At 39.3% G+C, this 15715-nt stretch overlaps 1 protein-coding gene across 26 annotated transcripts in view; it reads right to left on the bottom strand.

Moving 5' to 3' along the window:
- Nucleotides 1–15715, bottom strand: part of St18 (ST18 C2H2C-type zinc finger transcription factor) — a 310888-nt gene that overhangs the window by 15126 nt on the left and 280047 nt on the right. For all 26 annotated transcript variants that reach the window (XM_021223291.2, XM_040741550.1, XM_040741551.1 and 23 more), the window contains 5 exons: nt 13562–13807; nt 7886–8001; nt 2712–2774; nt 1952–2020; nt 8–70 (listed from right to left, as the gene is read on the bottom strand). In XM_021223291.2, the coding sequence (XP_021078950.1) occupies nt 8–70; nt 1952–2020; nt 2712–2774; nt 7886–8001; nt 13562–13807 (557 nt within the window). The remainder of the gene's footprint in view (nt 1–7; nt 71–1951; nt 2021–2711; nt 2775–7885; nt 8002–13561; nt 13808–15715) is intronic.

The raw sequence follows: 15715 nt of genomic DNA, 5'->3' as shown, positions 1-15715 counted from the left end.
GTCTTACCTTCTGTGGGAAGCATAGTTCCCAGTCACATGTCCAGAACCATCACAACCTGGGGTTGGACACCTAGAAAACACAGGAACACAGTGGGCTGCTAGGTTAGGGGAGAGATGGGCATCATGAAACATGTACCTTAAAGAGGATGAGCTGGACTCTTTTGGTTTAAGCAGCTATCTTTCAATTAAGGACCCATGTTGAAAACAAAAACTTAACATGTGAAACTGCTGAGTGATGTTTGGTTGATAACAATTGTTATGTACTATACGTTCATTTTTTTGAGACAGGGTATCCCGGTGTAGCCCTGGCTGGTCTGGAACTCTATGTAGATAAGGCTGACCTTGAACTCACAGGCATTCACCTGTCTGCTTCCTGAGTGCTGGGATTAAAGGCATGTGTCACCACGGCAGACACATTTTCTTAAATTCTATCTCAATGAGCATTCATAGGATGTTTTATATCATGGAATGCCATTCCTGAACCACAGAGTATGTAGTAACACAGCTTTTCAAATAAAATAATTATCAAACACCCAGTTAGTCAGAGAAACAGGCATTCAGGATTTAATCAGCTACACACAGAAACATATTCTCTGCTGTTAGACACATGTTTCTTACCCTTTCATGTAACTTTACAATTATTTTAAATTATGCATGATTTTTTTTGTTTTTTGGTGTGGGGGTTTGTGCAGTGTTGCTGCAGCAGCCAGAAGAGGGTGTTAGACCCCGGAACTGGAGTTCCATGTGGCGGTGAGATGCCTGACATGGGTACTGAGAAGTGACTCAGTCCTCAGTCCTAATTGCTGAGCTGTCTCTCCAGTTAGTCCTTTATTAACTTATTAGTAGTTTGTGTATTATCTTATCACATATATGATATAAATAGCTTGCTATATTTCATCTATTAAGTCAAGAAATACCTTTTTTAGGATTTTTCCCTTGAATATCTAAATAAGAGGCTAGTAAAATATGTATTTTTCTTGTATGGATAAGACAGATAATTTATTACGTGGCTACATGAAACATTTAATTATGGACATTGCAATAGGCCCTCCAGATCTACATGCTTCCAGTATCTTTCTGATTTTTAAAACATAAAATTAGAGAACATACATGAAGTGATAGCTATAACTGAGACATGGCATTGGATACACTTAGATGGAGTATGATATTACGGTGTGCCTTACATGTCAATCCATTAATTACTAATCCCAAAACAGCCTTGTATTTCAATCTATAAAAGTGGATATCAATATTCAACACTACCTTGATACAATAAATTCTACTTTTAACATTTTGAAAATGAGAAACATATTTGCATATTTCCAACTTCTCACTATTTTTGGTATAAAAATTTCAGGCTTTTATTTTGCTCATTATGAAATCTGTAAGATGTATTCTAATGTGAAGTTATTGGATATTTAATATAAATGTATTTATATAAAACATCAAGTGACAAATTTGGAATAAAAGAAGAGTAGGAAAAATAAAATCAGTAACTAAGTATTAATATTAACATATATATATACATACATATAGAGAGAGAGAGAAAGAGAGAGGGGGGACCTTAACAAAGCAGAGATGAGCCAGAACAATGTTTAGCAAAACTGAAATGCAGTTGGGATATTTAAAATTCTCATGATTTCCTAAAATTGATGCTGAAAATGTTTTGCTACACCTTTACTAGTCTGGTTTAGTAAATAAATTCTGAAATTAAGAGCAAAAATATTGTGTTTTCATGCTATTTGTAAAACACAAGAGCCTTCTCTCTTTCCCCCCAGCCCTCAGCACGTTAGCCCTAGGGGCTGGGGGGAAATTTTGACAAGTGTTTTTTTTTTGCTATTCCTCATACGGGTACAATTTAAGTTCTCTTGGCAAGGCAACATGGACACTGAACAATGAGGGCTCCACCAGGGTGGAGAGGGGCACAGAGGTCATGCCTCCCAACACTTACTTAAGCTCCTGAGAGTTGGCAGCCATGAGTGACTTAAGAGTCTTATCGGCTAGAGGACATCCAGAGACACTACAGAGGGAGAGGAAGAAGAGAAGTTCAGCACTGACTTGGACGAATGGACTCACTGGTGTCCTTAGGTTGTGATACACATTGCGTTCTGGGTGACCAGGGAATGAAAAGAATGAATTGGGATTGGGTCTTGTTTTACTATTAATGAACTTGGGCTCAGGGGACTTCAATTATTTGTTGTAAACTCAAATTTGCCATTTATCAAATGAAGGCTTTTAATCCAATGAGAACTCAGTGATCAGAAATAACCAACAGTTCATGCTCACTGCAGCACCAGTGACAATGGCTTCAGCTCTGAGCCACTGGCTAAGGGAAAGGAAATGCCATTAGCAAGAAAACAAAAGAGAGCCTCTCACCCTGCCCATCCTCATCAACTCCTCTATTTGTTCAGGACCAGAGGGGCCTCTTCCACTAGAGAGAGACCTCTCCCTGTGGTGTCTTTGCTTAATGTTAGGCAGGACAAGGGCCAGACCTGAAGCCTGATTTGCTCTGTAACCAGAACCAGAATACTCTTGAACAAGGATCATGATTTCTATATGCCATATCTAAATTTCTGAAAAATAAAGCAATCCCCAAATCCAACTGACCCACTCTCCATTTTCTACTCTAGACAGCTACTTGCTGTTCTAATAGGTGAGATGAAACAGACCAAGATAATGACAGCCTGAGCACATACAAGGACACTTGGTACCTGCGGTGAGACGCGTAGTTGCCTGTGACATGGCCGCTTCCATCACATCCTGGTGTTGGGCATCTGTGTCAGCAGAAAAACATATCATGAGTGCCAAGTGCATTTCATAGATAATTGCTCTTCCAGAGAGATTGCAAAGCATTTTCCCTTTTTAAGACTGCACTGTTTAGGGGATGCAGAAGGCAGAACATTAAGAACTTAGAGGCTGCCAGGCAGTGATGGCACACGCCTTTAATCCCAGAACTTGGGAGGCAGAAGCAGGTGGATCTCTGTGATTTCGAGGCCAGCCTGGTCTACAGAGTGAGTTCCAAGACAGCAGAGCTGTTGCACAGAGAAATCCTGTCTTCAAAAATCAAGAAAAAAAAAAAGAACTTGGAGGTTAAAAAAAAAGAATTCATAGGTAGAAGAAAAGTAAGCATGTCATTCAAACACTTCCTTCGTTTTTTTCTCTTTTCAACGTTATGTCCAAACATCCAACTCGAACGATGTGGGAAATGATGCTAACATGCCATCCTGGTGGGTTTTCAATCAACAGTCCATGCTGTTCTGTTTGTTGTATTTAGAGCCCTGGCATATGAATGGATGGACTCTCGGAGCCCATTCCACATTGAGGGATGATCTCTCAGCCTAGACACATGGGGGAGGACCTAAGCCCTGCCTCAGATGATATGACAGATTTTGAAGATCCTCCATGGAGGGTCTCACCTTCCCTGGGGAGTGGAGTGAGGATTGGGTGGGGGACTGGGGAGGTGGGGAGGTTGGTGGGGATAGGGGGGAGGAGGGGAGGGAGAGGGAGCTGGATTGACATGTGAAACAAGCTTGTTTCTAATTTAAATAAAAACAATCAAAAAGAAAAAAAGAAAACTTAAAAATAGGAAGTAGATCTAACTCCTAAATACAAGGGGGCAATAATTGAAGTATACACTGATTAAATTGTATATGATACTCAAAATGCTAAAAAAAGAAAGAAAAGATAAATTTGTGTCACCACAACACTGAAATATGAGAAGAGAAATCCTAGCACCTGCTATATGAGACATTATAGAAAGGGATTTCTGTAGGTTTTTAATAGAAGAACTACCTCACTCTCCCTGGGGAGTGGATAGGGAGTAGGATAGGGGTTAGTGGGGGGGAAATAGGAAATAGGAGGACAGGGGGGGAGAGGTAAGTGGGATTGGTATGTAAAATAAGATTGTTTTAAGTTAAATAAAATTAATATAGAAATATAAAACAATAATGCTGAAAAAGAAATATAAATGTCTGAAAACCTAAAAAAGAGAGATAGAAGAACTACCTAGTAACTCTGACAGTTTAGAAACTAACATACAAGAAAACCTTTGAATGAAAAGTAAGTTGGTATTTTAGGTGGGAAAGTTACTGATGACATAGAAATGGCAAGATATTTAGTTACTAATACTCTTGAGCAGTTTCACCCAAAGCTGTAACAACACAACACTTCCTAATTGATAGCACAAGAACAGATTCCAGGTTGTCTATCAAAGGTGGCCCACTGTGGTCTTCTCAGAAACTTGTCTTTTAAAAACACCACAACAACTTAGTTATCCTTAAGAGGTACCTTAAGAGATTCTTTGGCTTCTTGGTTAGTTAATTTTTTGGACGTTGTTGGAATTGCTCAGTTGGAGTGCACAGATGGACCCCATCCTCAAGTGCTATTTGTGCTGTATTAAGGATCTCAGGGAAAGGCACTGGGTTTCTCTGACATCCTGTCCAAAGCAAAGCCCTTTCTGTCCATATATATTAAATTCAGAATGAGGTTTTTTGAAGAAAACAACACTATCCCCTCTAAATAGTTTCTCCTTTAAGCACTTACCAAATGTTTTAGGCAATGAAAAGAAACCATGAACATTAAGGATCTCAAAGGGATGTTTGCCTTTCAGTGACTGATCTAAATTGGGGCCATTTAATTCTTCTTCTGTCCATGTTTCTGAATGGGATATCAGAAAGTATAGACAGTAAAACATACGTACAAAAAGTTTTTAAAAGTAATGATGATTACCTTTGGGCTGGGAGATATTTTTGGTAAACATTTATCCATGGCATACAGAAATATCCATGAACATCATTTAATGGGAAAATGAAGGGCTTTCAGGTGCTTGTAAATTTTCACTCCCAAATAGTGTTCTAAAAGCACTGTTTATTTTATTTCTCTTATATTTTCAACTATGTCCATTAACACTTCCAAAAGAGGCAAATAAGTTATATCAATTTCAAATTAATTATCTGTAAGTTACCTATGGAATACAGTATAAACATAAATTTGATTAGATGAAATTTACAGATTTGTGGTATAAAACGGTCAAAAGAATAAAGATTTAGTGGCAATATTATTCCTGGTAGGAGAATGATATTCCTAACTGAGTGATACATTCTTTGAGCATTTTCAGGTAAAAATAACAAAGTTAAAGGAAAGAAACTAGCTAATTCTCTTGGTAATTGATGTTCAAATCTATTCAAGTCAGAGGACAGTTGATGAAATTTAAAAGTTTCTTTTCAGAAGTTTTGGGCAAGCTATTATTATATGATTATGTCTTAAAAACAGAAATAATGAAGATAGGACAAAAATCAGCACAGTATCATAGATACAAACAAATAAGAGACTCCTTCCCAAATGTTGACTGTGGTACTTGGGAGGTCTCTTAACTTCCAGGGAACAGACTCAAAAGCACAGTTCAAGAACTTGGGAGTCTTCCGGTGTGTATTACCTTCATATTCAGGAATGTTGTCATTACAAAATAATACCACTTCATTTTACTCTGTCGCAGGATACTTAATTATCACTCACATGGCATTTAGTTTGTGATAATTTTTGGTAGTTTCTAAAAACCTACCTTCAAAAGATAAAATTTTGCCATTTTGGAAGGCACTGAAAAAAATCAAATGGAACGGAAGTTTAAAAAAAAACTAATGAAGAAGCTCAAAATAGCAGAGCAAAGTGAGAATAAGTGCTTAGCTCTCATAAGTGGTCTTCTGGAAGGAAAAATTTCTGAGAAATTTGAGTTCTGGCATGTCCAGTACCCTTTACTATACTGTGTAGGCCGTTAAGACCCAGGTGAATCCTGAACCCATCAGCTCATGGTTCATGCTTGATTATGGAATCTGTAAAGAATGCCAATATCTAAACTTCTTTAAAAGTTACTTACATATCAGACAGCAAACTGGTCCTCTACTAGGAATGAGCACTGACTGACATCTGTTTTGTACAAGGCCCATACTTACCACTAGCCAGCATTTGAAATGTGCATTTTTATCTCAGGTTATTGTATATGTAGCCTGAGTATCTAAGAAGCACACAGTACATATTATGAACTAATAATGTGGCCAAGGCAGAGAGCAAAATGAGGAAAGAAGAGTAGCAAGCCTCTGGGCCTCATTCTTGGGGAGCTGGGCAGACAGTACAAGGCAGGGAGGAAGATACACAATGGATAGACCCCGAAGCCAGGGTAGGACTGTTATCCCTAGATATGAGGAGCTGCAGTAAGTGGAGGTCCTTCCTAGAAGTGACACTGGAAGTAGGGACTAAGAAACAAGAGCATGAGCTCCTCTGTTTAGAGAACATGGGCTGAGGTAACTGCAATTGGCAGGCCCAGAGACAAGCATGCACCTGATATGCATGGGAAACAAGCGATGAGGTTACCCATTAGGCAGGATCTAGGAGGGGAATACTCTGTCCTTGTGAACCAGTGGATATGCCTCAGAAGTTAGAACCAGAGGTGGCAGCTCCCATATACGTAGGAAGAGGAGAACAGAGGTCTAAAGACTAAGCTGTAGCCATTTCAGTCACTAGAGAACTGTGCTGAGTCTAGGAACCAATTATTATAAGATAAAGAAAGTCCTTTGGTGAGGGAGTCCCAGGAGCCAAGTGTGACTGGTGAGTGACTGGTCATGGATGAGAACATGGTCACAGTATCTGCTGTCTGTCAGGCAGGAACAAGGGTCAAAAATCTACCTCCAGACTGGAGGTGAGAGGGCTGTAGGGAGCTTCACAAGAACCGCGTTTTGGGTTTAGCTGTAAGAATGGAAAAGATTCAGGAGGAAAACAGAGTGGTGTACTACTGAAAACTTCCTGAGGAGTTCAGTTCTAAGAACAAGAAGGGACAAGAGGCTTCATTTAGAAGCTGATGGGGTGGGGGCATTAACAGAAAGACTATATTTATGTAGAAGTTTACAGAAGGCTACTCTTTTCTAGAAACTCTAGTTGACACCTGTCCATGTATTTGTGATTCATTCTACATTTTCCTGATGGCAAATTATTTCCATAATGTTATTCCTTCTATTGCCCCTTTCTTCCTCCTTCCCATTGCTAAGCAATACTTCTTGCCTCCAGGATTGTTTGTATTCTATTTCATTTTTAAGTAATTGTCATATTTATGGGGCTGCTATGACATATATTTTATATGTCTCCCAGATGCCATGTCATGTGTTGAAGGCCCTGAAACCAGGCTGTGCTAGGATTTAGAGGTGACAAACCTCAAGCAATGTGGCCTAGTGGGAGGTGACTGTAGTCGTGCCCCAAAGGGGATATTAGGATTCTTCTTCTTGTTCCAAAACACAATGGTGTTAGTAGTTTCTTCCATTATATACTCTTGCCATAATGTTTTGCTTCACCACAGACCAAAATGCAATGGATAAAAGTGGCCTTGGATTGAAACCTCCAAATCTATAAGCCATAATAAACCTTCTCCTTCTTATAAATTGATGACCTCTGGTGTTTTGCATCAGTGACAGAAAGCTGAGTACCACAGGGATAAACTGAGATTGTCTGACTTATGTATACTTTGTGTTAATGGTTGAATCTGGGTAATTGCTCATTGGATTCTTCTGAGTTAAAAAAAAAATACCGAGAGGAATGGGAGCCATTTCTTCCCAAGTCATAATTTTCAGAGTAATTACAAGGTTAGCTGACTCGCTGAAGTCAGGACTTAGACACTGTGGGTCAAGATATCTCTAGCTGAGAATCTGTGATCAAAGAGCATGCCTCTCTGTCTTACTTGTAAGAAACAGAGGCACCACCTCTTGATGCATGCTTTTAGAAGCTTCCTTAATGCAGTGCAGAGGACTAGGTATACAATGACTAGTTGAGATGTCACTCACAGTTGTAAATTTGCCTCCAAATTGCAGAATCTTTTAGCATAAGGCAGCTGAGCACCACTTACGTGATTAGCTCTTTCTTGAGATCCCTTGAATGGAGCTTGGGCTTTGGGCTTGGAATAGAGGCCTCTCCGGCAAACTTTTTTTCTTCTAAATTTTCTAAGGAGTTCACAGGGTCTTTCTGAAAAACAAATAACAGCCAAAACCAAACGAAGGTGAGTAGGGGGAGAAAGGGAGATGACATTAGGGAACCATGAAAAGACAACTGGATTTGAAATTACTGGCATCAACAGAGTTTGGCTTGAAGACATATCTTGAGTCCTACAGAGGATTTGTACTTAGAATAAAAAGATAATGAATAAAAGGACATGTCCAGACTGTTAGAGTCCTTTATCCAAAGAGTTGGGGATTATAACTGAGAAGTAACACCTTTTAAATGTTCATATCTTTGCTGATATGGAGACATTTCTTGAACTATATACTTGTTAATATATTAGTATGTTTCAAGTCTTTCCATTAAATAAACATGTCTGAATGAACCCATGAATCATTGTTTTCATGTCCAGCTGTCACAGCAGCAGCAGCAGCACAGAAGGAACACTGTGTCATAGTAAGAGCACTGCTACAACTACCTCAGTGTGGTGTTATTTTATGTCCAATCAACAGGCGCCAGCATGGTACAATACCATCCTTTATAATGTTTGTGCTGCTAAGTATTCTATGTTATTTTACGGATTAAAAATTAACATACCAAAATGTGCTGGAAGGTAAATGTGCATAATGTCTAAGCTGCAAAGAAGGGCTTTTCAAAGCCCCCTTTGTCCCCAGTAACTTGTGGCAAGGTAGGTGAGCGAAGTTTGTTTTAAAGTTTTACTATGAAAATGGCTAAAGTAGAAGGATTCATGATACTGGAGCCTTCCACCTGCCCACTCTGTCGTTCATTTTAATGTGGGCTTGGCTTATGAGCAGTCCCATTCTAGTTTAGAAATGTCTTGGCTTTTAGAAAGTTAATATGAAAGCTAAATTCACTATGTCTCAGTGTGGAAGAGCCTGCTTTGCTACTTAGATCTGTATTTTTCTCAAAGTGGCATGAAGTAAGATAATCATTTTATTGTTTGTTTTGAGATTGGGAGCAGTTTCTACAAGAAGTTATGTCCATTTACAGGCAAGCATGCGAAAGTTTCTGGTTGATGGTTAAATCTGTGTATTATGGAGAAATTTTTAAAGGAAATGATTATTAAAGTTCAAAGTGTTATACAGCTGAAATGCACACAAAACAGTTTTGACTAGATACGTGTTATTTCATTGGCATGAGAAGTAGTGTAAAGGGTTTTTTACAAGAAGTTTTTATTGGTGAGGACCTTTTAAATATTTCATAACTTTTTAAACTATAGACTCTTGTGCTCATAAATCAGTTGTATTTTCAGCTTTTGCTTTGCCTTAGCATTCTACTCTGCAGACCTGCAGAGAATATACACATATGTGGCCACAGCTGAAAGAATTTTCAGGATTAGTTCTGTTATAGAAACATACTGTACTGGATACATTTTTAAATAGCACCCAGTGTAGGCTTCAATATTTTTGAGACTGTTACTTAACACCTTAAAAAGTACAGTTTTGAAAAATAGCAATTTTGTTCTGTGCAAGATGTACAATAAAGGCATGTATGTGTGTATTTAGAGAGTACACATGTGCAACCAGATTCTTCCATGTACAGATGGAAGGTTACATTGATTTCAGTAAAGACCAGAACATAATGGTAACATGAATAACAGATAATAGCATCTGGCACTTTTAAAATCTGAGGCCCTGAAATCTTTGGATGACTGACAGTTGAACGAAGCTGACAGCCCTAGTTATTTCTCAGTACTTTCCTTTTGAGATATTTTGAACTTTTTCCAGATTCAGGATATTTTTTAGGGGGCATCTGGACAGGCTATTTCGCTGAGAGAGATAGACAATATTTTCTGAAAATTACCACCAAAATTAAGCAACTGTTGTGCATATGAACTAGATAACAATGAATTAGAAATAATCACTCAATTTCTGGTGGTGTGAGTGCTGTGAGGAAGGGGCAAATGGGAAGGAATGCTTTCAGGTCTTCAAACATTCATGATAAACTGATGGTGTACCCAGTGTCCTTAAGTAATCATAGCATAGGGACCTTACTCCTTCATCACATACTGAAGGTTTGCCAGGGGATCAGACTTTGGTCCTCATCTTTGGACTAGGCAATGACAGTTTCCACACACCTTGTCCATATATTCTTCCTATTTCTCTTCCATTTCTTCTTTCTCTACATTTTATTTTCACTTTTGAAGCTTTTCCTAATATTTGTTAGAACTCTCTATTGTGATTTAATTTTTTATACATTTCTCCCACTTTGCCTTTGCTTTGTCTTCAGTAATTCCAAGATAATCACTTAATTTCTGTAACACAAGAACCAACAATTCTACATTCTTGCTAATCGATTTTCTTCTCTGGATACGTTACTAAACCTGTGTCACAGTACAGTGGGGATACTGAGACAATGGTACAGAAGGAATAGGACTGTTGTGATACTGAGACACGGTATAGAAGGAGCTGGACTGTTGAGATAATGAGACAATGGTACAGAAGGAACAGGACTGTTGAAATAATGAGACATGGTATAGAAGGAACACGACTGTTGTGATACTGAGACATGATACAGAAGGAACTGATGGGACAATAAGACTCGGTATAGAAGGAAAAGAACTGTTAGGATAACGAGACACGGTATAGAAGGAGCTGGACTGTTGACATAATGAGACACAGGACAGAAGGAATAGGACTGTTGGGATAATGAGACACAGTATAGAAGGAACAGGATGCTTGTGATATTGAGACGTGGTACAGAAGGAACAGAACTGTTGGGATACTGAGACACGGTATAGAAAGAGCTGGACTGTTGGGACCTGAGACATGGTACAGAAGGAACAGGACTGTTCAGATAATGAGACATGGCATAGAAGGAGTTATTGTGTTGTTTTTTTCTGCATGTGGTATTCCTCTGATGTCTTCTAAACAAGAATTCTGAATATAAGTTATTAATTTAATCAAAGTTACTTTTCAAAATGGTTTCTATCAAACCTCAGACTTTTATCATTGAGATTCAGAAGAGTATGTGAAAAATACTCTCTGTTCATAAGACTACCTTGGTACAGATGAAGGAACAAAGAACAAAGAAATTTTACCAGGGAGTTTCAATGATTGAACATCACTTTTATGTGAGCCCCCGCCAACTATGAACAGTTATGAAAGAAGTGTTTCACTCACTCAGAGTAAGCACTGGTGAGTCCACAAGCACTTAGCATCTCCCCAGTCCTCCTGAACTCTTGTCAGTGGCACTGAATTCCAATATAGATTCTAAATTTCAATTCACAATACTTCAGTTGAAAACTGTAGATTAAGACTGCCCTGTCAGACCTGAAGTCATTCTGAAAACAAGTTTAAAGAACCGCCTATTCTCCCCTTTTCTTTCTCTCTTGGTGTATGTGTGTATGTGTGTGTGTGTACAGAGAAAGAAATACTGTCACAAATATATGTTGAAGTAGGGAAAAACATAAAACGTTTGAATCTATACAACTACCAAGATGAACCCAAATGTTTCCTTTTTTCTAATTTTATAAAGAAAAAGATTGGAGGTAAAGATAAGTTGTTGTTAGGAGTCTCATTTTCTGACACACTGGGCTCTGAGAAGGAGAGACAAGAAGGCAGTGGGAGAAGTTAGAAGACACAATAGTGATAGCCAAACTACCTGGATCATACCCAAAGGCTCATTGCTACATGTCTCCACAGGCTCACATTCTCCTGGCTGAAACTGAGCACCAAGATTCTAGGAAGGTTTCTGGTACATAAACTGACCAAGGTTTGGTCAATACAATCATGACATGTCATGTCATATCATGCCATGTCATGTCAATACAGTCAAGAACGGAATATTTAAAGCCTTTCATGACATGGCATTGAACTATCAGAACACTCCGGGATTCTTATTTCATACAAGAATGAGATGCAGGGATAGCTACTCTGTAAAGTACCACTTTTCTCAAAACAGAATGATTTCTATTTAGCCTGCATCATCTCCCTGTACCTGGCCTGCTGCCTCCTCAACTCCACTTTGGCTCTTCCATGTGAACTCAGTATGGCAGTGGGAGAAGTTTGTAGTCATTACTCCAGACCAATAAACTACCCATGACACTAAAACTATGTGGAGCATATCAGATATTTGAGTTAGGGATATTTAACTGATAGTCTATGTAAAGATCTGAAAAATTCCAATAGGGTGCAGTAGCATTAGTCCAACTGAAGGCTCCTGCTGCACAGGCCCATTGGTCCTCCAGGCAGTGGTGCGAATTGATGTGGATGATACAAGGAGTCCTAGGGTCAGAGTTTCATTCAGATTGGTGTCTTTGATCACCATAGTGGGTACCTGCTTGTGTTACTTTCATTTGCTTATTAAGAAAGGCTCTCACTATGTAGACTACGCTGACCTGTAACTCACTTTTCTTGCCTCAGTTTACTGAGTGCTAGAATTACAGAATTACGGGTATGTGCCTCATACTGCTATGAGCAGGCCTGAAGCTAGGGAACACGATGGTGGAGATGAAGCCTCCCTCACTGCCTAACCTTTGAGATGCCAGAGGAAATATGTAGAAGGAGGCAAGGAGGGAGAAGGGAGAAAGGAAAGGAAAGCCTTCAAACCTGTGGTCACTTACTACAGATGTTGTCTCACTCCCAAGAGAGTAAATGAAAACCAAATTGCTTCCCCATCTCTGAAACACAAATAGCTGAGCAAGATCGTACATATTTCCACAGCACATAGATATGTCAGTCCTCTACACACACCACCTGGAAGGCCTCTCAATGACATTTCTGATTACTATCACAATGGGGTACCTATGTAGTTATTTGGGACCTAAGCATCTGCTCAGGCTATGTCAATGGTGTACTCTCCAGAAATAAGGAGGGTCAGATGCTTCCTACCCTGTTAGAAACATTGGCCCTTTTTAAAGATAACCAAATGTACAAGTATGTCTCCTAGATTTAGAGACTAATTCCACTTAGATGTTCAGTTACTCACAAAACTCTCCACAGATATGCCCCATGTCTTGGGACGTCTAAGAGACCAAACATGTGGCTTTGACATGATTTCAAGATTCTTATTGTCCCTAGCTGGATTTCACCTTGACACCAATTCAAAGTGTGTTACTGAGTTGACCTTTTGGTGTTGAGTAATGCATTGCTCCTTACAGGCTACTGTGAGGACAACTGCCACTATTGTGTGAATAACACTCACTACGTTGTTGCTATTTTAATCAAATGTCCTGAAAAGTTGAATTCTTTAATAAATTTCATCTGAAATTTAAGAGCATTACTTTATCATGATCTAAAACAAGTCACAAGGGCTGAGGAGTTGGTTCTCGCTGCTCTTGAAGAGGACCCAGGTTCAGTTCACAGCCCCACATGGTAGCTCACAATCATCTATAAATCGTGTTTGATAGGACATGATCCCCTTCTATTACCTTCATAAGCACCAGGCATGCATGTGGAATGCATAAATAAATGCAGGAAAATCATTCATATAGATAAAAATAAAATGGAAAATCTAAAATAAGACAGGAATGCAAAAGACAACTTAGAGAGGAAGTCTAGTTAACAGACGCATTGACAGAAAACTTAGGGAGGAAGTCTAGTTAACAGACGCATTGGCACAATACCTCTTTCTCCTCCTCTGTCTTTCCATGGGTTTTACTATAGTTGATGGGCACATCCCAGCCTTCTTGGTCACAAAGAGCCTGGTAGAAGGCAGCATTTACCAGAAGGCTGCTTGCTTTGAATGGGGAAGAAGATGGTGTTGTAACTGTAGTGTGAGAGGAAGTTGGGGGTATAGACTTGTCCAGGATTCTATTTTTTTTCATGCTTAAGTCCAATGTGCCATTTTCATCCACTTCTATCTCAGCTCCCTGATAGAGAACAGAAACAGAAAACATCTCAGCAGTTTGCAGTTAGAGCCTAGCCATGTGGGGCTTTTAAGGGATAATTTAAAATGTAAGCTTTTATGGAAGTATATCTGCTTGTAAATCCAGCTTTCTGATTTGCATTGGGTAACATTCAATTCTTAGGCAGACTTTAAAGAACAGCCCATTAATGTGCTTCATATTTCTGGGTTTAAACAAAGTAAGCTTAATATAAATGAGAGGTATTGGCTAAAACAATTTTACATACTTGTATATTTTTAAAGGTTCAAAAGTCTTTTCTACCCATTGGAAGTATCACTCCAAACTTACCATTTTAACATTTATGTTTGATTTAGCAAAAATGATGTTTAACTTCCCAACTCCATGAATCATAAGGTTAATCTAACATTATAAATATTCAAACAAAATCAGCTAAAAGAGAATATTCCAGGAGTAGCAAAGCAACATGCACCTTAGACCACCTGAACTGGAGAAGTGTATTGGCTGATTGTGTATCAACCTGAGAAAGTTAGAGTCATTATAGAAGGAGCCTCTGTGAGAAAATGCCTCCAGCAGGAAGACATTTTCTCAACTAGTGACCAATGCGGGAGGGTCCAGTCCATGGTGGGTGGTGCCATCCCTGGGCTGTTAGTCCTGGGTTCTTTAAGAAATCAGACTGAGTAAGTCATGTAAAGCAAGACAGGAAGCAGCGCCCCTCCATGGCCTCTGCATCAGCTCTTGCCTCTAGGGTCCTGCCCTGTTTTGAGTCTCTGTCCCGACAGCCTTCAGTAACAAATAGCAATGTGGAAGTGTAAGCCAAGTAAACCCTTTCCTCCCCAACTTGCTTTTTCCTCATGGTGTTTCTCGTTGCAGCAACAGAAATCCCAACTAAAACAATAGGATTTGTTAAATTGCAGTGAGTGGGAAGGGAAAAGGGCTCTGTGCAAACCGACTGCACTCTGGGGACTCAGAGCTTCAGTTCTATATGAAGATTTAGGATGACGGTGTTTGTTTTCTATTGTTTCATGTGAGACTTAAGAGAAGAGGCTTTCCAGGCCCACCCCCTTTGGGACCTTTGACCCTGCTCTCATTGTTTCTTAGGAGTAGCCCCTCTGTTTGGGCAGTCGCCACAGGGACCACTTCTGTGGTCTGCTTCTTCAAAATTTGCACTGCAGGTGCTTTTGTTAACATTACCAGAACTTGGCGAAGCTGGGAAAACATGTCTATTGACTCTCCAAATGAAACAAGTAGCCATGCTGTCATTTCCACATCATCCATCAATTTACAGTTAACTTCTGGACAAGTTCTTGACTTTTCCTTTTTAGTTGGCAAATGAGACATATTTTTGAGTATCTTAGCACAATCCTTAGCTCCTGCAGTCACCAGATACTGCTCAGGCCATAGGCTTTAACACCCTTGTCATGTCCCTCTTCTCAGCGGCCACACAGGCTGGGACCACTGCTAGTGCTTGATTGAGAGATGAAAGTCCCTCTTCTCTTTGTTTGTTTTACCTGCATAGTTCCTATCTAGTCTCTCAGCCCGTAAGCATTTGCGGGAGGTAAATACACTTCTAATACGGCAGGCTAAGATGCTTTGGCCGTATCTTTCTGTCCCTTTTTAGTAAATAGTTTAATCTCCTGTGATAGTTTTAAGCCCTGAATTTGACATTACAGCTTATCCAGGATAATAACATAGTAACCACAGCATCTTATGCCATCTGTATAATATCAAGTACATTTTTATACCAGCATTAATAAACCTCTGTTACAAAAAAATCCAAGATATTAACCATATCAGTGCCACCAGCCCCCCTTATAACATGAGCTCACAGTACATTCTGCCAGTCAGGCTTCAAAGCAATTTTTTGCTTTGTAGCTGATGTGTAACTATAGCAATGAAACAGAGCAATAGTAA

This window comes from Mesocricetus auratus, unplaced genomic scaffold (genome assembly GCF_017639785.1).
Source record: "Mesocricetus auratus isolate SY011 unplaced genomic scaffold, BCM_Maur_2.0 Super-Scaffold_6730, whole genome shotgun sequence".
NCBI lineage: Eukaryota > Metazoa > Chordata > Mammalia > Rodentia > Cricetidae > Mesocricetus > Mesocricetus auratus.
Note: the sequence above shows the minus strand (reverse complement) of the source record. Positions and strands in the feature narration are given on the sequence as shown.